Consider the following 26255-nt stretch of genomic DNA (forward strand, 5'->3'; position numbering starts at 1 on the left):
ATGGTGCCAACACTGGTTAGCATGAACTATATTGTTTTCTGGAAAATCTGTGACTGAGGCAGGTCCATAGTTTCTGCTAATCTATATGGAATTGGAGCTAAGTAAAGGATTCCAAACTCATGGGACTCTTTCTTCTCCTAGGTCCTCTGTGAAGGAGAAAACATTTCCCTTTCATGTTATCTAGTCTCTAACTTTTAATCAGAATTAACAAAGATATGATGTCGGTTATCTACCTGTGACTTCAATGCCACCAGAGCCTTTGTTTTTTGCTCCTTCTGCATCCAGTGAAGACCCTTTCACGTCTTGTCTTCTGAGTTCTTCTTGGGTATCTGACATGACTCATTTATGCTTTCCTATAGCAAGTCTGTGAAAACAATTTTTAAGTTATGCATTTGCTCAAATCAGCCTTTGTTTTCTAAGCCTTTATTTCTAGCTGTGGATAGGAAAGGTATTATTCCCATTAAAGAGAAATTGAGTGCATCAGTAAGAAGTAAGGAAAGTTTTTTTGAGGGAATCATGTTGTGTGTGTATGTCTAAAGCAGGACAAGACTTTGCTATTGTAACTGGGTTGGTCAGAGAAAAGGTGATCCTAATTTGGTTCTCTATTCTTAGCATAAGTCTGATTTCTGCTTTACCCAGCCTTCTTTCTCCAACCCTCATTTGTTCCTCATCCTAAAAACACCTAAGAGGTATACTGCTTGTTTTTTCCTAAGTATTCATTTAATAATAACTTTAAAACATAGCCATCTATTTTTGATGTTGTGGAACAATAAATTACAGTCTATATTGCCTCTATGTTTTCTAATAAAATTTTGAATTACAAAGCAAGTTGCTGGAGCATTTCCTCAGGGTTAATAAAGGCATTATACTCTTCAGAGCATTGCCCTATAGCTTAGCATCTCTTGGGGAGAGAGAATCCAAAGGAAAATTTTTCCTCACGAGGCTGGCAAGGAAGAGTGCTTAAACCCAGGATCACATTCTCCAAGGCTGGAACTTTACCAACTGATCCCTTCAGTAAGTTATGTCAACTGTTCCTTACCTTGCCACTGTATTTTATGTATCCTGAAGGGACAGAGGGAAAGAGCTGAAGAGGAACAGAACAAACAAACAAACAAAAAATGCAAAACAAAAACAAAACAAAAAGCCTTGCCGCTCCAAAGGGTGTTGAGCTATTTCTTAAGTGCCAAAAGATTTAAATCTAACAAAGATTTTCCCAGGATACAAATGAACATTTCATGCCCCAGCGCCTTGGTTAGAAGTAGGTGCTATAACTAGGAATTTGGTGAGGTTTGCTTGCAAGAAAAGCAAAGCCACTGGAAGGAGAAATCCTGATGGACAAGGGAGGGCTGGTTTCCATTTTCCAATGACCAAACGAGGTCAGAGCCACTGCCATCTGTCTTTTTGCTTACCTGAAAACAACATTGCTACTGAGGATGTCAGAAAAGAACTGAGGGAATAACAAAAAAAGGAGATTTTTTTTTTTTTTTTTTGGTCACATTCAGGACAAAGATATTTTCCTTCAGCATAAATTCAGCTAAAATGTTCATCATTTTTGAAGAATGCCATTCAGATCATCTTACCCCTGAAACCACTGGATGTTCACTGACGGTTCTTCCTGTAGGGCAAGATGAGGCAACACAGCAGGTCTGGCCTCTCCTGTTTTTGAATCCCAGCTCTGTCTTTCAATACATGAATGGACTGTGCTGAATTTGTTCTTAATACTTATTGTAATTGGGCTCTCCTTGAGACAAAGAGAATAGCATGAGGAAAACCTAACATACTTCCCTTGCTTTCTCCTGATGTGGTTTCTCTAGCTGAAATGTCAGAGAAGAGCAAAGCAATTTCAGGTCACTACTTGCTTTCTCTGTAAACAAGTAGGTGGGCAAGGATGCTTAAATTTCAGCATCATGTCTGGCTGTCTGTGGTGATTTTGCTGGGTCAGTGCATATCCTTAACATAAAATTTAACAAGCAATTGAGTTGTTTATGTTGTTTTTTTGAAATGTCTTTCATGCCATACCAAATGGAGAGAAAAGAGAAGAAGACCACAAAAGCTATTGAATTGCAGCTCACTCAGTGAATATAAAAAGAAATTGCACAGAGGAGAGGAAGCAGGTGTATTGTGAAGTTGGACTTTTTCATGAGCATAAGGAAAATTCAGGCTTTAAGCCAAATGCTTTTCAGATGAGAGTTCCACAGAAACTTTGGCTATATATATATATATATATTTTCAATTCAAGTGTGTTTATTTATAAAAATAATGCATGCACATTGTTGAAAAAAATGGAAAGCAAATAACAGTATTTTTAGAAGTCATCAGTTACCCCATATTGTTTGTTAAATTTTGTTATATTTTGCTCATACATTTTCTTGATATTTTGCATGGATGGTTAATAGTATTTAATTTATAATTATACTTTTTCCCTCTACTCTATTAAAGTGTTTCTGTTGTTGAAAACTTTTTCCACTCATAATTTGAGATGGAATCACATTTGTGTGCTCCTTGATGGATTCACATAGACACACCAATAAAACTTCATCTCTATTTTGTTGTTAAAGAAAAAGAAGCCTACAGAAATAAAGGCAGAAAAGGGGTTCAATATATTATCTACTAATTTATATTATGTATTACTTCCAAGTGTAAGAAAAAGTTGTCTGAAATGTTATATAATCAGGTAACAGTTACCATGAAGTTCAAATTTGTTATAAACTAACATCTATTAAAAATCCGTGATTATGCTTTTCTTTTCAGTCACACCTCCAAAAGAGAGAAGAGGTTGACTCCCAGTTAGAGGGATTTTGTTAAAAGGTATCTTTTAAGGTCAATCTTATGATTCAAATTTAATTGTACTGGCTGGGGGTGAGGCATCAGTGAATGTAAATAGTTTTCTAGGTAATTTTAATGTGCATCCGGGACTGAGAAACAATGGTTAGAATTTGAAGAACAGGTTATATTTGAGGCAGAAAAGTACAGAAACTAAAATCTGAGAATTTTAAATTTAAAGGAATCTAGATGTCTTACATTAATAGGAAACTGAAGTGCAGTAATGTTAAGGATTTTGCCTAAGGTCGCCATGTTATGGCAAAGTCTGGATGAGAATCTTATCTTTTGATTCCCATTGCTACCAGATGTGTAGTCTCTTGTATGTCATGCCCAACAGATATTTGTGTTTGTTCTTTGTTGTTGTTTGTTTATTTTTCATTTAATGGAAGATAATACCTTGCAACTTCAGATTGTAGGCTATGGTTAATTTATTTTTTTTTCTTTTTTTTTTTTTAAAGATTTTATTTATTTGACAGAGATCACAAGTAGGCAGAGAGGCAGGCAGAGAGAGAGGAAGGGAAGCAAGCTCCCTGCTGAGCAGAGAGCCCGATGCGATGCGGGGCTCGATCCCAGGACCCTGAGATCATGACCGGAGCCGAAGGCAGAGGCTTTAACCCACTGAGCCACCCAGGCGCCCCGGTTAATTTATTTTTTTTATTGAAATCTTTCTTCCTCCTTAATCTCTTAAGTAAGATGCATTAGTTCCATTTTTCCCTAAATCTACATTTTCTATATTTATTTTTTTAAATTTCAGAATATGTAATTTATCACAAGGAGTTCACCTGCAAAATGAGTCCCTTGCCCAATGCTTTATTTATTGAAAAGCAAATCCATTTTGTAACGAGACAAAGAACCCGCAGTGCAGGCACGAGAAATATTTTTGTTCTGCTTTTCCTTTTCTTCCCCAGTGTTTCTTTCTCCTTCATGCTTCTACAGACTTTGGCATAGCCTTTGAATGCAAAATGAGACAGTCCTTTAAACATTTTTATAGCAGTTGTGTAGGGGTTGTGAATTTGTCTTTTAGATAAGTCTCTTAAACATAGATTGATTTAATGATATTACAGGTTTTGTAATGGATTGAACTTATGGAAATGCTAATGATCTTTATTTTTCTATCACAGATTTACTCAATGTCTATTCTATGTAAAATATAAATTGCTTACAGGGTGGCATCATAGTAAAAATAGAAAGTATTAACCATTTTGCCATTATGTTTAACTTAGACCTTGTTCATATCGTTTTTATTATTTCTGAAACACTTACAAAATCAATTAAATACTGATGTGCACCACTATCCTTTGACACCACCTAATACATACACACAAAAAGATAATCCTATTAACTCAAGGCCCTATGTGACTTAGTTTTTCTAGTAGTGATGATTGTTTGTACTAAGCCATTTTTCTGTGTTGAGGTTTTTGGTTTCCTTTTGGTTAGCTGTGCATATTTTCAAGATCACTAACTAGGATGAAAATGGAGATTCCAAAAGGAAATTTTTTCATTTGTTTGTTTGTTTAAGATTTATTTATTTTGAGAGAAAGAATGTGCAAGCAGGGGGCAGGAGCAGAGGGAGAGAGGGAAGCACACTCCAGGCTCCACCCTCCCTTCCCCCGCAGCCCCAGCAGGGAGTCTGAGGTGGGGCTAGATCTCCCCATCAAGAGATCAGGACCTGAGCCAAAATCAGAAGTTGGATGCTCAACTGACTGAGCCACCCAGGCACCCCCAGAAAGGAAATGTTTTCAATAATAAGCCTTCTAGCCCACCTGGAAATTGAACCCTGACTTTGGTCTCATTATTGAAATCCATCAGAACTAGCGAATGGGAAAAAAATAAAAAGAATAAATCATGTGTAGTTTGGAACATTGGGAGCAGTGAAATATTAAAAAAAAAAAAGTGGGTGAGGGGGGAAGATTTTGAAGGTTTTCTATATATTTAAAGACCTCTACTTAAAAGTTAGAATAATTCCAGGGGCACCTGGGAGGTTCAGTTGGTTGAGCATCTGCCTTTGGCTCAAGTCATGATCCCAGCAGCCTGGGATTGAGTCTTGTATCAGGGTCCCTGCTCAGATGGAGTCTGCTTCTCCCTTTGCCTGCTTCTCTCCCTCTCTCTGTCAAATGGATAAATAAAATCGTAAATAATAATAATAATAACAACAACAACAATAATAATTCCAGTAAGGGGAGCATGGGAGAGATTTTCACTTAAGAAAGTTAAAGTGTATAGATATGACTTTAACTTTATCAAAGAAAGCACATATGTATATGAGTATTTGTTACTGCATGTGAAAGAGTACTGTTACTATAAATACACTGTTAGAGTTCATGTTTCTACTATTCTTGGCCTTTTCAAAAAAATCTCATTAAAATGTGTAGGCTTAGCAAGGGACAGAAATCTACAGGCCATACAGCATAGCTGAGAGAAAATTCACTTATATATCTCTATTTCCCCCTTGGCTCTTTAGGTTGCAAAGTGCTAGCCATCTTTGTGTTCTGCTGACTGTCAGCTTTGATGGGCACTTTAGAAAAGTCACCTAGTGGTTTGAAATGAGAACATGGAGACCAAAACAAGCACTGACTCTAATCATCTCGTTTTTAGGCCAGTTTCTTCAGATATCAAAAGAAGGGCTCACCTAATTCCTACTATCTTTTCTAGTCCAGAAATACCAATTCTAAATTTAAGATTGGGAGCTGAAAAGTAATTTCTAGAAGTTGTTAATAAATGTATGTTTGTTGAGATGTTACTATTACTCATTTCACCATGCTAGTGACTTGAATATTCATTTCACCATGTTAGTGACTTAAATTTCTTAATTTAAAAACAGAAAAACACAGGTCATCCAAGGAAAGCAGATATTTTTCAGTTTTCTCTCTTAGTGAAAGAGGAAGTGAGTGTCGTTTTGCAAACAGTGCACAATCTGTTGGCATATTATGTAATTATATGGATAAAGACTGAAATAATCATTGTTGAGCTGGATTACATGTTTTGGACATTACTGAATTCGGTTACTGTCATCAGGTTAACATATGAAAATAGTTTTCTTAAGTAGAAAATGACCTAGGATGACTTGTTGACAATAGGTTTTTATCTTCACATTCTGTTGGCCATAGTTTGCGTTATTGAACTGTAATCATAAAAACACTTTGCCAATTTTTAAATCAAATATGGCATCTTTCATGGTTATAACTGCTTTGTTTAATAAATATCTTTTCCAGCATATATTCATAAGAAATGTAAAAAATAATACTTATTTTTCATTTTATAACTACACTGTGGCTATGTAATCCACAAAAGTGGTGAATATATATGTCTATGAGTTTCTATTATATTTTTTGAGTAAGTTTATAAACGAAAACTATTTTGATGAAAATCTTTCAAGTACTATACCTGTAATAAAATCACAGAATGTTGGAACTCAGATGCCACTGAAATAATCTAATTGAACTTCCTCACTACCTGTTTAACCTTACAGATGTCTCTTGATTATCTTTAAAATAAAGTCCAAATTCTTTGGCATTAGATTAAGATCCTCAGTGACCTCCCATTACCTCATATCCTTGTCACACTGCACAACGCAAACATTTTAGCCAATTAACAACAAACTCTAAATTTAGAGTATCCAGTTAAGGACCAAGGAGTTCTTCATCTCTCTGCCTTTGAGGATGCTTTTCCCTTTGTTTGAAATATGCTAAAGCCCTTTCCTCCTGACTACAATTTTATCTTTCAAGGTTAGGTTATGAAAGTACTTCTCCTCAGATGCCTTCCCTGAAACTTCAGGGATTAGTGTCCTGTGCGTATCCATCCTTCTCTCTAGACTGTATGTTTAAGCAAACTGTGTTTCTCCTCTTTCTCTCTCCATACACAAACATACATATACACACGTATTTATACACACCTGTGTATTTATACCTTCATGTATCTTCTCTTGTTTGATTCTCAGAGTCAAAGAATGCATTCTAGTCTTCTTTGTTCATGGATAAGCAATAACCTGTAGCTTAATAAACATTTGTTTAACTGTTATAGATGAGGGAAGAAAGGATGAGAGAGTATTTGAGACATTTGCCCATGGCCACACAGGTGGCTGTGATAGTTTAGTCAGAACATCTTAAGCTTTTGCCTTCTTGATCACTGATCTTATAATCAATTATTAGTAGTAGTTATTTTGAATATTTCATCTCCAAGTGATCCTGTAAAGATTGTCTAAAATATCTTGGATATTTTTGAGTAATAAAAAGGCTACCTTTTTCATTTTGCATGGAGTTTTTGATCATGTATGATTATGATAAATATTCAAAGATATTAAGCTCAAATAAGCAGGTATTAAGTATGTAAAGTCATAATAAGCACTGGATACAAAGTTTAATAACATACACTAATGTAATAAATAATAAAATAATAATAAACATTAGCATTTTGGAGCAGCTGCTATGTGCAAGCTACCATTTTGAGGGTTTTGGTTCTTGTGTCATTTCATTTAATAATACTAAATAATAATATATAACTATTACAAATATAGGTATTTTATTTATTTATTTATTTATAAACAGATTTTATTTACTTATTTGACAGAGATCACAAGTAGGCAGAGAGGCAGGCAGAGAGAGAGGAGGAAGCAGACCCCCTGCCGAGCAGAGATCCTGATGCAGGGCTCGATCCCAGGACTCTGGGATCATGACCTGAGCCAAAAGCAGAGGCTTAGCCCACTGAACCACCCAGGCGCCCCTACAAATATAGGTATTTTAAAAACATATGTTATTTATGAGAGTAGTAACAATACATACTAATACTCTGTGTGCATTGTATCAAGATTCCAATAATATACATAAGAAAAAGTGTCAGAGAGCTAAAATCTCTGTTTGAAGTTACCATAGTGAGCAGCAGAGACAGAATTCAAACCCAGGTCCAGTTTGTCTACTTATTCTAGTGTACCATGCTGCCTGTATTGAGAGATTGGTGAGAATTACTGTGACCGCTCGTGTTTGGTTATTCTATCAAATCACAATGAAATAACTTAATAATTATGGAGTATGATATGGTTCCTTGATTAAAACTTTTCCCAAAAGGCAAATAATAATCTAAAGTGAAGTAAAGGTTGAACAGTCTACTTTTCCTAAAAATACTTTATAAATGTAAAATTTGTTAAATTATGAATATATAAGTTATGAATATATATATGCTGAATATATATATATGTGTATGTATATATAAAATGAGAGAGAACTGAGTCACTTATAAAATGTTGGTAATAAATTTAAAGGAAAGAAACAGTTTTCTTTCTCTTTCTTTCTCTTTTTTTTTTCCAATTTGAATCCACCTTCAGTTGATTCATAATCAATTAATTACCATCAAGTGACCTGAGGGCAACAGGAAATTGGGTCCAAATTGAAAAGCAAAAGGAGGCAATTTGTTTTAAGTCTGAAAGTCTAATGTTCAATCGAAGTTTAATCAGAAGTGACCTATTGTTTGAAAAGTAGAACATCAATGTCTTTTTAATTTCACTGTCTTTAAATGAGGACTGGGGAAAATTGAGATAACTGATTATTCTCAAATGAAAAATAAGCAAAGATACTATCAGAAATCAAAAGCATATTTTCTTTATATTTTAATTCATAAAGGAAATAATCTGTTCTGTTTTGGGGGTAAGATGATTTTTTGAAGTCAAACTTAGTGTAGTCTTTAGAGACCTCTACCAAGAGACAAATGTAGCATACATGTTTTATCTATTAGGGCTACAATAGCTCTTTTCTTTAATACCTACTTATTCAATTAAATGGGATTTTTGCTTTAGTGAATTGCAGAATTAATTTTGTGTCTTTATTGGTTTCCAAATGAATAAATGGAATGAATGAATAAAATTAATGCATTTAGCTAAAGGAAAACAAACTATAGATATTCCAGAAATAATTTTTGGTCCTGAAATTAAATCTACCTATGCTCCTTGGGATACATAGGGAAATGAAGACTTTTGTTTAGCCTTTAGTAAGTAATAACAGGAATAGTAAAATGTAATTTGCCAAGGGATATCTAACTGCATTAATGTGAAGTCAATCATATGTTGTTAAATGGGGTGGGATAGAAGGGAAATGGGGAGGAGGGTTGGGAAAGATTTAAACAATCAGTTATCTTCTGAGAATTATGCTCTTCTGATTTCTCCACAATTTTACCTACACTGGGCTTAATATTTGACAAAAAAAATTTAAAATAATAAAAAGAGTAATATAACGAATGGTAAAATTTCAGATAGGCTAATATTCTGGGTTTAACTTCCCTGGGTGTTTTCATCCAGATTATGGAACATGAGGTCATGACTATTTAGGTAATCTCTTCCTTTTTCTAGCAAAAGGACTTTGAAGGACTGGAACATCTCTCCCAGGATTTGAATAATGTATTTGTTTCTTCTTAACCTGGTGTTTAGATTCTTTTGCCCTTAACTCTAAGACCTTTAAATCCCTCATTTCTTTCACAGTTGATTAAATATAGTCCTCAGAAAAGCACTGACTGACTGTTCAACAGAAAGCTTTTCAGAAGGCTAACAGGCTCTGACCTCAAAGAAATGGTGTTGTTAAATTGACTTGAGACCTTACCAGAGAGACCAGGTTTTACTAAAGACCAAATTAAAGTTTGAATTTCTCATTATTGAGAAAACGTCTTTCCCTCCAAGATCTGAGAATAACAGTTTTTTTTTTCCTTTTTTCACCTTGTAACTTATTTTTGTAAGTCCTGCTGCATTCTCAGTGATACATAGAATATTAATTGTGTTGCGATGCCACTGGGTGTGTGAAACCCTAGCCCTGTGTGTAGCCAGGATGCATTGGTAGAGCTGAACCAGCTCTAACTGAAATGTGATAGAAGAGTTGGTAAGCAGCTGCTGCCCTGAGATCCTGTGAATGCCTTTCCCTTGTCCACTTGGGCTCCTCATGGAACCTCCTCCAGGACTCCAGCTGATTGACTGTGAAATAATTTATAATCAATCACCTATTAGTGCATCTGGTATTTAAGGGAACATCAATCTCCCAAAGAAAGGAGGTGAGTTGAAGAGAAAAAAACCCTCAGCTAAACAGACAATGACTTGAGTTTGTGGTATAGCCTCCTTAACTGCACGGTTATTTAAGCTTCATAGGAAAATGGAGAAAATGTTTCTATTGCCGAACTCAGTCAGTATAAGGATCCATAATATTGTGGGGAGTTTTAGTTTCTTATAATCTGTTCTAAAATCTGAAATAAGAGAGAATAGTGTGTAGATTTAAAAGATGAATTCCCAGGCTAAGAGAAGTTCAGGGCAAGCAAGAATTTTAAATCACAAATCACAACGTTAGGCACAGTTGTAGATTTTATTCATATATGAAAGGTGTATGAGGTGAACAGGGATTTGATGTTTTTCACCTGCAAAGACCCTAAAGAATGCATGTTAATACTATACTATATTGTAACTTATATGATAGGCAGTATATTTTATAATGAATGCGTTAATTGTGCAGATACTGCCTGGGTTCATTTTCCAGTGTTACTGCTCAGGTACGATACTTAAACTCAATATGCCTCAGTTTCTTCATCTATAAAGCAGAGTAATCATAGTATCTACTAATTTATGTGGATTTTATGAGGATTAATTGAGGGTTTTTTGCAGTGTGCCTTATTTGCAGTATATATTACTCACTATTACAATATTTGTAATGCATAATATAGAACATGAGAATTGACATAATCTCTACTTTAGGGTATAATATCTGTAGATATTTTCTTTACTTTGGGGAAAATCTACATATAAATATGGGCCTTTGGCTTATAAGTGATTCTCAAAGGGAGTATAAAATCCTTACATCTCTCCCTAATATTTTACCCACCTAGAGCGGTCATGCCAGAATCTACAAAATAGCCAAGACATTTTATATTTATTTTAAAGTGGTACTTGGCTTGAAAATATTTAGGAACAATGGTTTAATTGGCAACACATCTTCCATCATCAGATTTTATTTCCATGTTGGGAGTGTTATGACCCTTTGCTAAGTAGTGCTTAGCATATATATTGAAAATCCATTAAACTTCCTACCAATCAGAAAATGTATATTATTTTCACATTTTGCTGTGTAGGTATTACATGTATGGAAGTGGTTCAGGTAAGTAGTTTATTTATTTATTTATTTAATTTTTATATTCATGAAGATGCCTTCTGATCTTCTTAGGCTGTATATTATTGAAATAGTAGAATTGTACAGTTTGAACACGGATATAACTGTAAGGCATGTGTAAGGTTTAATTGACCAAAGTTGAAATTTCTGTTCTCACACAAGGTACACAACCACGAAGAATTTGGATAAATGCACTGAAAATATTTTTATCTCTAAATCTGACATGATGAAAAAACCCTAAAGGATTTAATCAGTACTTCTTAGATTTTAAATTTTTTTTGAGGGCAAATGAAATGAATCATCAAATGTGAATGCTGAGACTGATGTAGAGTGCCAACTCTAAATTTGCCAGTTAAGTACATCAAGACAAAACAAAAACCAAAACTGCCATCTACTTTCAATTTATTTCCTAAAAGGAAAAATGTTTCAATATCAGAAGATAGTTGAAAGAACATAGTTTTAGAAAAATATATAGCTCTTTAATTAGCATGTAATTAATTTTCTGAAAAAAAAAATTCTCTGCAACATTACGATCTGTCTCATTTTGTTATGGAATTAGACTATAACACCACTGTATGAACTGGCATTTAATGACTGCTGGATTAAATGAGAATGAATGAGTCATATGTTTGGGCTAAAATCCTGCCAATGAATAAATGTGTTTCCTTAGCAAATTTCTTCATCCTTCATCCTAAACCTCAGTTTCTTCACTTGCAAATGGGGGGCAACAATACCTTTCTGACAGAGTTGCTACTTGGATTAACTGTTTCAGGAATTATTCTCAGAGATTTATTAGATAAATTCATTTAATCCTTATGACTTTATGAGTAGATTTTGTTATATTCATTTTGCAGGTGAGAAAGTGAGGCACAGAGAAGTTAGGTAACTTACCATATGTTAAGTATTTGATAAATATTTTTAAACATTCAATAGTATTTATTAGTTTTATGTATTTATTCTATATTTATTATACTATAGAAGAATTCTTTTTCATTTACTTGCCATAGATAAATGTTAAATATTGTATAATATATAAATAGCACATATTTCTATATAATATAAACATATTTATATATTTTATTCTAAATAAATAAATACTGATATTTTAAAATTCATCATTGTATTTATTTAATGCATGTACAGTTATTATATTTATGTCAATAAGAACATTGTTACTACTGTTACTATTATCATTAAAGCACATCGTTTGTCAGATGTTAATTTTTTATTCATAAGGGCAGCCCAGCTATGAAAGCATCAGAAATACTACTCATTCGTTTTACTATATAGAATAATTAATGTCCAGTAAGAAAACTTAACAGTTTGGCAGTATCTATTTACTTTATCTTAATTATTCACCATCAAATTATTAGCTAAGGAATTTATTAGGAAATGTCTTAATTTGTGAAACAACTCTGCTAAGAGTAACTTTTATTGTTTTTTTTTGTTGTTGTTGCCACAACTTAACTTTCCCTGCCCCCTGATCTGTCTAGAATGTGTGATGTAAAACAAAACAAAACAAAACAAAACCACGGACTAATGATGCATGGTGTGTATAAGATCAGCACACATTCAATGATTAAGAGATGAAAGAAGGCAAGATATATAAAGGAGATTAACTGGATGAAAGTCTAAAATGTGAAGATTGGATCTTATGAAAGTATTTTGTTGGCATATAAGAACTTCAAGATAAAAAACGCATCATAAATGCATTGAAATGTTATGCATTTTTTTGCTTTTATTTTCACTTCTTTTTTTAAAATTTTATGTATTTAATTTTTTTTCAGTGTTCCAAAATTCATTTTTTATGCATCACACCCAGTGCATTTTTAAGACTTGTATTGCAATTATTATCCCCCTCTTTAAAGTAATTTACAGGGAAAGAGAAATGTCTTAAAAATGTACACAGACACAGACACACACACACACACACACAGACAATTTTTAGGATGGCTTTCCAGAAACTGTTCTGCAACTTTTTGACAATCATTTAACCATTTGAATTTTCCATGTTTTACTTTGTGTATCTGGTTTAAATTAAGATTTCTAATGGTTCATTTAGGTCTAAAATTAGGATGCTATCTCAATATGAATAGAACTATGAAAGTACCTTGAATATTTTCAGTATGTTCAATAAAGCCAATGTTATGGACTTTCCTAGAACTTGAAAAAATAATTGAAACCAAAAAAATGGGGGAATTCAGAAAATAATGTCCTAATATTGTTCCACATTTGACCCTTGGTTTTGTTACACTTCTGTTTAAAGTCTGCATTATCTCAGGTCTGGTTTACTTTGAATAGTAATGAGGAACTTATGTTTCAAAAATTATTGCTGTAATTACCTTTTTCCTCAGCCCAGCACATTATGAATGTCAGTGCCATTCAAAGCCTGCAAGTGTTTTAATTTCATATATTAAATTTAACTATTGATGTGTATATTCTCTTATGCAGAAAACAGACTATTGCAGTGAAGGAAGTACACATGGGACTTCTTAGATTCAATTCAATTTAGTCTAAGCGGGGAGTCTTTGATTATATCCTTTAACTGTACATAGTGTTTATGCTGCTTATGTAGAGCAGAGTAAGTCTTGGAGGGAACTGGAACAAGAGGTGGCAGAAATCATCCTTTTCCACTTAAATTAAAAAAAACTGAAATCTGGGGCACCTGGGTGGCTCATTGGGTTAAGGCCACTGCCTTCGGCTCAGGTCATGATCCCAGGGTCCTGGGATCGAGCCCCGCATCGGGCTCTCTGCTCCACAGGGAGCCTACTTCCCTTCCTCTCTCTCTGCCTGCCTCTCTGCCTACTTGTGATCTCTGTCAAATAAATAAATAAAATCTTAAACAACAACAACAACAACCAAAAAAACCCTGAAATCTTTGGCTAAGGGGAATTTTGGCAATAAGGAATAGGCATTGCATAGGAATGGAAGTGTGGGCTGTGGAATCAGAAAATTCTGGGTTTGAATCCAGACTCGACTTATTTACGGTATGACCTTGAGCTAATGTGTGGAACTCATTGGTTCTTAAATTCTCCATCTGTAAAGATAGGGTCATAATAGTTCCCACTTTAAAAGTATGTATGTAGATTGAATATTATTGTATTCATCCAAGTCATGTTCATTAAGACCAACTACACAGAAAAGGCATGTACAGATTGTTTTTTTTTTTTAATAAAGATTTTATTTCTTTATTTGACAGATATAGATCACAAGTAGGCAGAGAGGCAGGCAGAGAGAGAGAGGAGAGGAAGCAGGCTCCCCGCTGAGCAGAGAGCCCGACGCGGGGCTCGATCCCAGGACCCTGGGATCATGACCTGAGCCAAAGGCAGAGGCTTTAACCCACTGAGCCACCCAGGCGCCCCTACAGATTGTTTTTGTCTAGATCAATACTCGTTAAACATACATGAACTAAATATTTTAAATGATTATATCTCAAAAAAATGCAAAGGGTGTATTTTGTTATGGTAGTAACAAAGTTTAGTCAACTCAATCTAGTTCTAGAAATGAATTAATATAACCTTTGAGTGTTTTCTTTACCTATGTATATGTACTAACTTTTTATATAAGTTATTTATAACTTCCAACTTACTTATATCCTACCCTCATTTCAAAACCTTTCTCTCCAGTGGCTTCTCTAGTTACAGTTCAGTTTTCTGGGTAACTTTCTTGAGCTTTAATTCCTTCCCCATAATCCTATGATCTATTTATTTCCCTAAGATTTCCCAGCTTTTTTTTTTTTTTAATATCTTTTTATCTTCTAGATGCTTTCTCTTACATTAAAAATAAGTCCACATTGATCCTCTCTAAAACACAATAAATGAACTTTTCTTTGACTCTTTAACTCTCTTTAGGTAATGATAAGTGTTTTTTAATTTTTCAACCTAATGTGAATTTCTAGAGAGAATAAGGTAGTTCATAATGTTGCACTTCCCACTTTTACTCCTCAACTGATTGCATTGTCTTCTGTGCTCACTAATCCATAGAAATCCCTCTGACAAAAGATACCAGGAGTCTTTGAAATGCTACTTCCAATGGATAATTTTCATCTTATTGTATTTCTTTACTTCCTTTGAAGCATTGATTATTCTTTGCCAGACATTCTCTACCTTTTTTTCTCCTATAAACTTAAACTCATATGCTACTGTTCACTTTCTCTGATTATTCTATCTATAATGTTTTCATGGGCTTTATTTTTATTTTTCCTTAAATATAGGCACCATTCAGAGTTTTTGCTATTTCTCGGAGATCTGGCCTATATTCACTGTACTTCTAAGACTACATATGGGCTATATTCACTGTATTTCTAAGACTACATACGGTCTTCTTTACATTTATTATGTGCATGCTTCTCAAATTATTATTTTTTTTAAAGATTTTATTTATTTATTTGACAGACAGAGATCACAAGTAGGCAGAGTCAGGGGGAGGGGGAGGGGAATGGAAGCAGACTCCCTGCTGAGCAGAAAGCCCGATGCTGGGCTCGATCCCACAACCCTGAGATCATAACCTGAGCCAAAGGCAGAGGCTTAATCCACTGAGCTACCTGGGCACCCCTCAAATTATTTTTATTCCAGTTTAGAATTTGGTCATGAGCCAAACAGATCTTGAGTAATATAGTGACTCATCTTCTGGGATAACTTTATATGGATATCTCACAAACACCTTCCTTCAAAAATTTAAAATTTAATTTCTTTTGTCCTAAATCATGTGTTTCTATATTTTCTAAGGTAATGAAATTTTTATCCACTTATTTTATCAAATCTAGAAATACTTGCAATCTTGACTCCTTTTTAAGACTTCCACAACCAATTAATTACCAAGCACTTTATCGTAAACATTTTATCTTAAACATTTGTTAAACTGATCCCCTCCTCCCTACTACTACTATTGTCCTGGTTTAGTCTCTTACAGTTTCTCACTGTGGTACTGCAATAGCCTTCTGTGTAAACTCCCTGTTTCCCATCATATCTTTTTAAAAGTTATCCCCCACATATGTGTCAATGTGTGCCCTCCTCAACACACACTTGAGAATATCACTTGCTCTATTCAGAACACTCTAAGGACTTACTGTCTCCACAATCACATATTTATAGTAATTTAAATTTCAAAACTCTAACTTTTGCTTGCATAAAAAAAAGCAATTCCTGGGACGCCTGGGTGGCTCAGTTGGTTAAGCAGCTGCCTTCGGCTCAGGTCATGATCCCAGCGCCCTGGGATCGAGTCCCACATCGGGCTCCTTGCTCAGCAGGGGTCCTGCTTCTCCCTTTGCCTGCCACTCTGTCTGCTTGTGCTCACTCTCGCTCCTCTCTCTCTCTCTCTGACAAATAAATAAATAAATAAATAAATAAATAAATAAATTAAAAAAAAAGCAATTCCTGACAAATGTGATAAAAATCAGACATCACCCAGTTTTAATGTAGTCCTTCCCTCCTTCCTGAACACATTTATATCCTTTGTTCCTTTGCTTAATTTTGACATGAACTCTCTGGGAAGAACCAGCATGTTTACATTTTTTTAACCTTATGGATCGATGATACTAAGATTGAGAAATTAACAACTTATTCAAAGTTGTCTGGCATTTTTTACTATTTTTTTAAAGATTTTATTTATTTATTTGACAGATCACTAGTAGGCAGAGAGGCAGGCAGAGAGAGAGGAGGAAGCAGGCTCCCTGCTGAGCAGAGAGCCTGATGTGGGGCCCAATCCCAGTACCCTGGGATCATGACCAGAGCTGAAGGCAGAGACTTTAACCCACTGAGCCACCCAGGTGCCCCCATTTTTTACTATTTTAATACAAAAGGACTCCCAAGTCTTAAAAGGCTCATAGTATAGTAAAATAAATAAATAGATAAATAAATGCAACAAAACCACAGTGTAATAAATGATGAGGAAAAGTAAGTATAAAGTGATATGGAAACACTGACAAGAGCACAATGAACTCTGAAGTGTTGGTGAGGATCACGGAAAGCAACTACAGGAAGAAACCTTGATAACCAGATGGAGGAAGAACATTTCAGGCAGATGAGGAAATGATCCAAGTATAGGAACAGAGATAGTAAAGGTAAAGGTGGGTCCAATTTGGTGAATGGGCTGCTACACTATAAACAAAAGTTATATGGAAATGGTGTGAAATAGTTATGAGAAAGAAAGAAATCTGGAGATAAAGATTTAGAAATTACCATTTTGAAGCTGGTAGTTGAAGTCAGAAAAGTAGATAAAACCACTTAGCCTGTGGAAAAGAGAAGACTGAGAGTAGACCACCTAAAAATGGTAGTAAGATTTAAAAAAAAAAAAGAAGAAAAGAAAAGAAAACCCAGTTCAGGAAGAGAATAATATACATATAGAGAACCAGCTGGGTCAAATCAGTGACATTAGACAAAAGAGTTGAAAGAAAGAAGGTGTCCTAACTACAGTGAAATCTTACAGAAAGAACAAGTAAAGCAGTGTCTGGGAGACAAATGGAATTTTACACCATATTCTAGATAGAATTTTCTTATCAATATCCTTTCTTCTGTAATATTTTTATAATGGTCTTCAGTTGGCAGACATAGAGTGTTAAGTTATTCATATATCTTGATTTACTCCTTTATTTTAAGCTATCAATAATTGTTCTAAACAAAAGTCCTAAGTGGTTAGTGGTGCTTAACTTCCCTCTTCATCTACAGATGGGAGCCATTATTAAACAGCCATCACTCAGAATTTATGTAATAGTAGTAGAAAACTTTCACAAAGCATATATCCTTCTTTTAATTTTCTCATTATTTTTATATCAGGATATATAAAAACCAGTCTATGAATGATAATGTTTTATGTGATATACACACATATATGTAAAGAATGGTAGTATTTTAATATATTCAAAGACAGTGATATTTGATGTATTGTGTGTTCGATTCCCATTAGATTAAACTCCATGAGATTAAGGACCGTGTCCTGCACTTAGTGTAATATAGCATATAGAAGGGTCACATGAGTGTTTTTTTAAATAATTAAATAAATGAGGCAGTAGAAACAAAGAATGGCATGGCAAGAGATAGGTGAAGGAATAAGAGAAAGAAAGGAATTACACAGGAGAAAAGGCTCATATGGATAATTTAAATTAACATGTACTGCTACTAAATAATTGAAAGTTCAATAAAAACCTCATTAATTATAACTCCCTGTTTATCTTCCACGGTATCATTCAATTTGAGGCAGGCTGATATTTTACCTTTGCACTATTTATGAAGTTTTGTTTTGCTGAGTAAACTAATGAAATAAAATTATGTCAAGAAGTTCTTTTTTTTTTTTTTAAGATTTTATTTATTATTTATTTGACAGAGATCACAAGTAGGCAGAGAGGCAAGCAGAGAGAGAAGGGGAAGCAGGCTTCCTGCCGAGCAGAAAGCCTGATATGGGGCTCCATCCCAGGACCCTGGGATCATGACCTGAGCCGAAGGCAGAGGCTTTAGCCCACTGAGCCACCCAGGCACCCCAAGAAGTTCTTTTAAAACCACTGGTGAAACAAACTTTTTAAGGACTTCAGGCTTAAATTATTAAATGAAAATGAATGCCACAAATTATTCTTGCCATTATTTTATTAAGTTGATTCAAAGATATTTCTCTTTAGAAAAACAAACATATCTAAATACAAACTATAACCTGTCTTTCATAGGATCCTAGAGCAGTCTTTGGATTTCCTTTAATTCAGCATCCTACTGAAATTACCACCACCTCACCACCACCCTTACCAGCATCGTTATGATATTTATTACTATTAGCCTTATCATCAATGCCATTAATATAGTATGCCCTGTGTGTCAGGCATTGGACAGTTCACAATATCTCTGTGAAGTAGATGCTATTTAAGTTTTTCAGATGTGGTAACTAATCCTTTGGAGATTAAGATGTTTAAGACGACAATTATTAAGTGGGAAAACCAAAATTTTAATGTATTTCTATGTTGACTGCCCAAAATGTCTCCAAAAAACCCTACTGATAAAAAAAATTAAGTTTATGAGACCTATTGTGAGGAAGAATAGCATCCTGACTAAGCATATTGGTTTCCTAGGGCTGCCATAACAAAGCACCACAGATTGGGGATGCAGACATCTATTGTTCAGTGTGGTATTAGAGGTGGTTCCTTCTGAGATGTGTGACAAAAAATCTGTCCCAAGCCTCTTGCCTAGCTTCTGGTGATTTTCTGGCAAGCTTTGATGTTCCTTTTGCTTGTAGACTCATTACTCTGATCTCTGCCCTTGTGTTCATATGGTTTTCTCCCTGTGCTGCACATCTATCTCCAAATTTTCTCTTTTTGGAAGGACACCAGTCATATTGTATTAGGGCCCCACTCACTCCAGTATAACCTCATTCTAGATTAGGTAGCTACACCTGCAATGACCTATTTCCAAATAAGATCAGATTCTGAGACAGTGAAATTTAGAACTTGAATATATGAATTTTTCTACCCATAACACTGAATGTTAGTAGACTCTCCAAATGGGGAAATTAGGGAAAGATATTTATAATATTTTAGCCTGGTTGTGTGGTTTTATGGTAAAGTTTAAAAAGTGGAGTACTGGTTGGAACTGGACAGAGTTTCTGACAGATTAGTTTTAGGCTGGAGGTCAAAATGAGGAGAGGAACATAAAACACGTGTTTATAAATAAGCAGCTGGTAAGTGGGTTTGTACTGAAGCAAACAGCTAAATTACTTTTGTTTGATCACAGTTTTGTTCAAAATAGGGGAGGAAGAGTGTACCTGATAACAGCATTGTTTAATTTCTAGGAAATTGCTAATATGATGGTTTTAGTCCTCCCCTGATATGTTGGTATGACTTCAGAGTCCATCAACTCCATTATCCTTTCGTTCTCATCATTGATAATCCCAAAGTAGTCTGTGCTACTGCTGGATTGCTCTAATAAACAGCCTTATTAAATAGTTCTAATAGAATTCAATTTAAATTGGTTACCCTGTTGTAGTCATTGCTGGTTAAATTTGCTTGACTCCTTCTTCCCTATGATAGCCTTCATAAAGATTATCTATCATTCAGTAGTCTATCTATATACATACATCCTGTCCCAATTCTTCTACTTTCTAGACAAATCCTAGTTACTTCAGCTTTTCAAGTAAAAGCTATATTTATATGGTAAGTAATAATCATCTCATGGGATGTTAAGAATGTTGATAGCTACAAGATCATTGTTTTGAATAGTGTTTTAGTCCTTTTGGACTGCTGTATCAAAGTATCACAGATTGAGTGCCATAAAAAGCAACCGAATGAAATTTCTCACAGTTCTGGAGGTAGGATATCCAAGATCAGGGTGCCAACATGACTGAGTGAGGACTCTTTTCCAGGTTGCAAACTTTTTGTTGTATCCTCACCTAAAGGAGGGTGCAAGGGAGTTCTGTGAGGCCTGTTTTATAAGGGCACTAATCCCAATTACAAGGATGAATCCCTCATGATCTAATCACTTCCTAAATGCCCCATCTCCTAACATGATTACTTTGGAGATTAGGATTTCAATATAGGAATTTTAGATGAACATGAATATTTAGACCATAATAGATGCTACCATTGTCAGCATCCTGTGTCTTATTACACCCTGAAATTTGTTTACACATGCAAATACAAAATGATTAGTTAAATTTTTTCTGATTTAAAAAAAAAAAAAATGTTTCCCTGACTGATTTCAACCATCGTAATACCAAGTTTCTGAAAGAGCCAACATGCTCTCATTTTATTGGAAGCATGTGGAGCCATGAGACCAATCTACCCAAAATATCTTACTATCACTTTGAAGTGAGTTTTGCAGTATTTAAAATATCCTACACACTTCTGCCTAGGCTTTTTAAGATGGTAATCATGTTTATCAAAAACATTCTATCCTACCAGCCTTAGAACATAAAATCCAATATATAAATCAGAGAAAGGGTTTCACATAGAGGTTTTGTCATCAAGATATCTTGCTTTACATATAAGCCTGCACTTGAGAAAAGGGAGGGCTGCAAAGAATTATCTCCTCTAAATTAAAAAAAAAATCTTTTGTAAATAAAAATAAGAGTTATAGAATTCTACTCATTTTTTATATAAGTGGTCTGCAATTGGTTAATTAGATCAGTAGAATGAAGGCCAACAATCAACAGAAAACTTAATGCAATTTAGAGCCCTTTTGAATCTTTAAGGAAAATCCAATAAGCACTTGCAAAAAAAAATCAATGAAGAGTTTTAAATGTTTCTTTTCTGATTTTCTGCAGGGTCCAAGTTTTCTCTCTGAGGCCCTTTTCCCTAAACACGCAAGAAAAATTGAAGAAATGGATCCTTTTTTCAACCTTCATGAAACCATTACCAAGGTAGGAGATAACTGCATTCATGGGCACATTGGGAAAGTTTGGGAGGGTTTTGGTGGTAGGTGGAGAAAAAGAAAATAACCAATCAAGAGAAATTTTATATTTTCGTTTATAATATATGCTTGAAAGGATTTTGAGTTCCTCCCATGACTTTGCTAAGGAGTAAGGATGATATACTACTCAATCAAGATCATACAGAGCAATAGCATGATTTGTATTCAAAATCAATCCTTAATAAAACAAATAGATTCTTTTTCTTTTTTCTTCATCTGAAAGTAGAGTTGTAGTATACTCTCAAGTACACCCTTTGATTAAGGTCAGTATCATTGAATTTCTGTATCTTCAATGTTTTGTTTCAATATTTAAGATATTTGGTTCTTTGTGGTGGTACTTTTTAGATGCAATAAAAGAAAAATGGCTCCTTAAAAGAAAAGAGATGACTGCATTTATAATAGATGTTTTTATATTATGATGGTCATACCTATATTTTTACTCAAAACTCTTAGCTATGTGTTTATAATATGGAGAAAATTAAAGTGTACAGTATGGAGTAAATAAATTTAATGTTCTGACATCATAGGACATCATATGAATTTTTACATTTACCAACAGTTTGTCTAACCTGTCATAACCTCCCTTTTGGGGATAAAGTTTATAGAGAATATTGGCATTTCAGCACATTTAAAATAATCTATATTTATATATGCTTAGTTGAAAGACTGAATCCTTCTTAAATCTTCTTAGTGAAATTTTACAAGGCTATTTTTCTCCTTCAGAAACAGGAAATGTGATATAATTAACTGAACTCAGTAAGTGGCACTGGAATGAACTCAGAATACAAACTAGGATTTTAGGTCTACCCTAGCTTTTTAATAAAACTGTGAATTTATTTTTTCTGAGCATTTGAAATAAGAAGAGTTTGTACCACATTTTACTTAAAATTCTCCTAAGCAAAATATCTGAATCTTAACTACATTTATACCTCTTTGCTTTGCAATTAATTTCACTTCCTTATTTTAGATTTTAATGTTCCCATTCTTTAACATTCATTTGTATTTGGATATAGCAACATAGAAGTCTCCCACAAATAATAGTTCCTTGGTATTCAAAATATTAACTATGTTCTTAATACTCATAAAGATGATAGAGTGATAGATAAAAATACATATCTATACGTATCTATATACCTATTTAAATGAGTATATGCTTCTGCATATTTAGATGAGAGTGTGTTTGTGTGCATGTGTGTGCTCATTCAAATATTCTGGATACTCAAAGTCTAGGTTTACTTACTTATTTTTAAGTGAAGCATTAGAGGATTTTAGGGCAATGGAATAGTAATATTTTCTCCCATTTCTTTCTGCTTTCCTCTGGATCAGGAATTCATTGATTTTTGTGGAATGAATAATTTGAGACCCCATTGGTCTATTTGTGTTTATTGAGAGGTGTAAACACATACTGATTCTTGCTGCGTGATTTTCTGGCACTCCACAACTCCTAAGAGCATGTCGGAAAGCAGGGATGGGGCAAGAAGGGAGTAGAGGAACATGGGACATAGCCTGGACATAAAAATGAGTTCTGTACTTAGTGTGAAACACAGAAAGTCAGAGACTGTTTGAGAAAATGCACAAATCTGTGCACAGATATTACCACAGGTAGTATCTATATTTATTTTAAAATTTATTTCATAGGTAAGCAGATATTAACCCATTAAATGGATATTAGAAAAAATTATATGTCTATGAAGAAATAAAACATACCAAAATGCAGAAGTAAGTGACTTCTGACCCTTTTTATGACCAAATATATTTATCTAATATTGATACTGTTTCCCCAATCATCATGTTTACCTCTGGTAACACCTCATGTTGGAGACATAGGCCAAGGGAAGAAATTGTGCTTCAGTAGTTCAATCTTAGTTTTCCAGTAGGAGAAACTGGGGAATCATAAAAAGAAGTACTTAATAAATACTTTATTTTAAGGCCAAATTTTCATTGATCAGCAACAAAATAAAAAATATAAATATGGTGAGGTTGACTAGGCACATGACTAGGAAATATGGAGCATACATTTTATTACCTTGGCTACCAACTTGTTCTTTTATTTAGTAAAACTCTATTTTATTGTCTACACCAAAAAGGAATACACTAGTAATGACTTTCCTCATGAGGATTCTATGAGATTGAAAGATCATGTATATATTTTCCCTGGAAATGCAGTATGGATGTAATTGAGTATAATTATTAACACATTAAAAAATAAGAGTGCTAATGTCTTCAAATAGACTCTTACCTGCACCTTCTGTATTTAGTTTTCACTTTAAAGTAAAAAAGAACAAGTTAGATATGAAAGCATATGAGTAAACTAATTAATTAAACACTGAGAATACACTGGTATGTTAGTGTGTACAAATGGAATACATAATTTAATCTGTAAAGGATTGAAGCCTTTAAAATATTTTGTTTCAGTAAGAATAGTAGTGGTATTATCATAGTTTACCATGCATTTAGTACACTCATATTTCATGTAGCAGGGAGATATTATAGAAATAGGAATGGACTTTGAATAAAAAGACCCAGTGAGGTATAAATTCTGTCATTGTGAATTCTGAAAATTTGATGTGAAGTAAGAAACATGTTGGAAAATGATAAAACACAATTACTGATATTATACCACTTATAAAACATTTTTAAAAATCTGTATTAAATGAAATATTGAAGATTCTAGTCCTTATTTCTCCCAACAAAAGTTTGAATTCAATACACAGCATTATAACACAATCACATATTTATTTTATCTAATTAAATAAATACAAGAAGCATATACATCTAATACAAATGATCATGTAATGTAATCTATTATCCTTTACAAGTGAGTAACTTTGTATTCTGGACCTCTGTTATGGATCACAAATACAATTTATGTAAAATTAAATTACAGCTTCCAGGCATTAAAAAGTTAATAATCTATCAGTAGTGTTTTTTTCCTGAATTAAAAAAAATGAAAATAAACAAACTGCACATAGATGGGATAGGAGCTATGAGTCCTGGTATGTAGCCCTCCAATGCTGTCCTGCAGTTCTTTAAAATTTTTTTTATAAAGTATGAATTTATCCTGGCATTTGTCTTTTTGATATAAAGCATGGAACCTAAGAAAGTAATGAATGAGACTCAATATTGATGCTAAAAGGTATAATTCATCATTGCTTCATGACAGTCAGATGATACAGTATAAAGTCACCAAAGGGCAGCACATACTGCATTGCTGTTGAAGATGTTTTCTTATCTTCTATAATTACCTTTAAAAATAGCATTTGTTTTTTTTAATTATCATAGAAACCAAACTGATTTCTCTAAAGACGACACATGAATGAAATACCAATATAAATCTTAGCTGCTTAATCCTTTAATAAGTGAATAAAAATCACCATGGATTTGTTTTGAAATAGGCTTATTTCTCCTTTTCTAGCTAGGAATTGTCTAGTTAGGTTTCTAAATCTTCAACATTTAGCTCATAAATTGTTATTAGTTATCTAAATATTCTAGGATGAAGCAGAACACTTGAAATATAAAAACAATTCATACATGAGAATGGGTCCAAGGGGCTAAACAGGTAAGGAAATAATTTTAACATAACAGAACAAAAGAGGTGATAGTGACATAAACAAGTTATGAGAAGAAAGATGATGGAGTTCATGCTTCTGACTAGATTTGAAGAATTCACCAGAAAAGTGACATTTGAAGAATTTAAGAAATACTAACTTTATCTTAAATGTCAATGAGCTTCCCTTGAGAGTTCTCTAAAAAGCAGATTGTTGGTGGTATTATGTAAGAAATTATTATATGTATATTGAATAACAAAAGACATATTTGAGAGACATTTTTAGGTCTGAATAACAGAATATATGGTTTACTGGATATGGGGTATGAAGCAGAGTAAAGAGTAAAGGACAATTGAATAGCTCCACTTTGGACAAAGTTGATATTATTGAATTAACCAAATTAGGTGTTGGGCTGAAGAAAGTGATAGAGTCTAACCTTGGACATGTGAAATTTTGAATACTTAGTGATTCTAGACAAATATATTATAGGAGCAGTTGGATACATGAGGTTGGAGCTCAGGAAGAAACAGAATCCAATGCGTTAGCTGATGTAATAACCACTTGTCACATGTGGCTTTAAACTAAAAAAAAAAAAAAAAAGAAAGAAAAAGAAATGTAACTAGAATTTAATTTCCTCAATATCATTAGCCACGATTCACATGTTTAGTAACCCTATAGAGGCAGGAGCTACTGCATGGGATAGCACAGATTATAGAACATTTTCATCATTGATGAAATGTTGATGATGATGTTACCTAGGCAATATTCATGCAGAGAAGCAAGAGTGACAGGGAGAGGACAAAAGACCCAGGGCAGAATGTTTTATGGGATCCACAGGACAAGATACATTATAAGAAAGAGAAAGCATTCAAAAGTATATCCTCCCACAGCTTCACACCATTAAGATGGCTAAAATTAAAAACAAAACTAAAGAAAATGAAACAGAAGATAACAAATGTTTACAAGGATGTGGAGAAATTGAAAACCTTGTGCACTGTGGGAATATAAAATGGTACAATTGTTGTGGAAAACAATGGCAGTTCCTTAAAAAATTTAAAAAAGAATTATCATATTATCATATTATCTACCAATTCTACAGAACTGAAAGCGGGGTCTTAGAAACATATTTGTACATCCATGTTGATAACAGCATTATTCACAATAGCTAAAATGTGGCCATAGATGGATAAATGGTTAAGTAAAATGGGGTATAAATATACAATGGAATATCATTCAATCTTAAAAAGGAAGGAAATTCTGACATTGGCTATAACATGGATGAAATTTGAGGACATCATGCTAAGTGAAATAAGCCAATCACAAAATGACAACTACTATATGGTGTGATTCCATGAATATGATGTACTTAAAGTAAT

General features: G+C 33.8%; 1 protein-coding gene across 3 annotated transcripts in view; it reads left to right on the forward strand.

Annotated features, from left to right (window-relative positions):
• The window catches only part of NAALADL2 (N-acetylated alpha-linked acidic dipeptidase like 2), a 1359315-nt gene that overhangs the window by 1171775 nt on the left and 161285 nt on the right, over positions 1–26255 (forward strand). For all 3 annotated transcript variants that reach the window (XM_080802354.1, XM_080802355.1, XM_080802353.1), the window contains one exon: positions 21186–21281. In XM_080802354.1, coding sequence (XP_080658480.1) covers positions 21186–21281 — 96 coding nt within the window. The remainder of the gene's footprint in view (positions 1–21185; positions 21282–26255) is intronic.

The sequence above is a fragment of the Martes martes genome, assembly GCF_963455335.1.
Source record: "Martes martes genome assembly, chromosome: 1".
NCBI lineage: Eukaryota > Metazoa > Chordata > Mammalia > Carnivora > Mustelidae > Martes > Martes martes.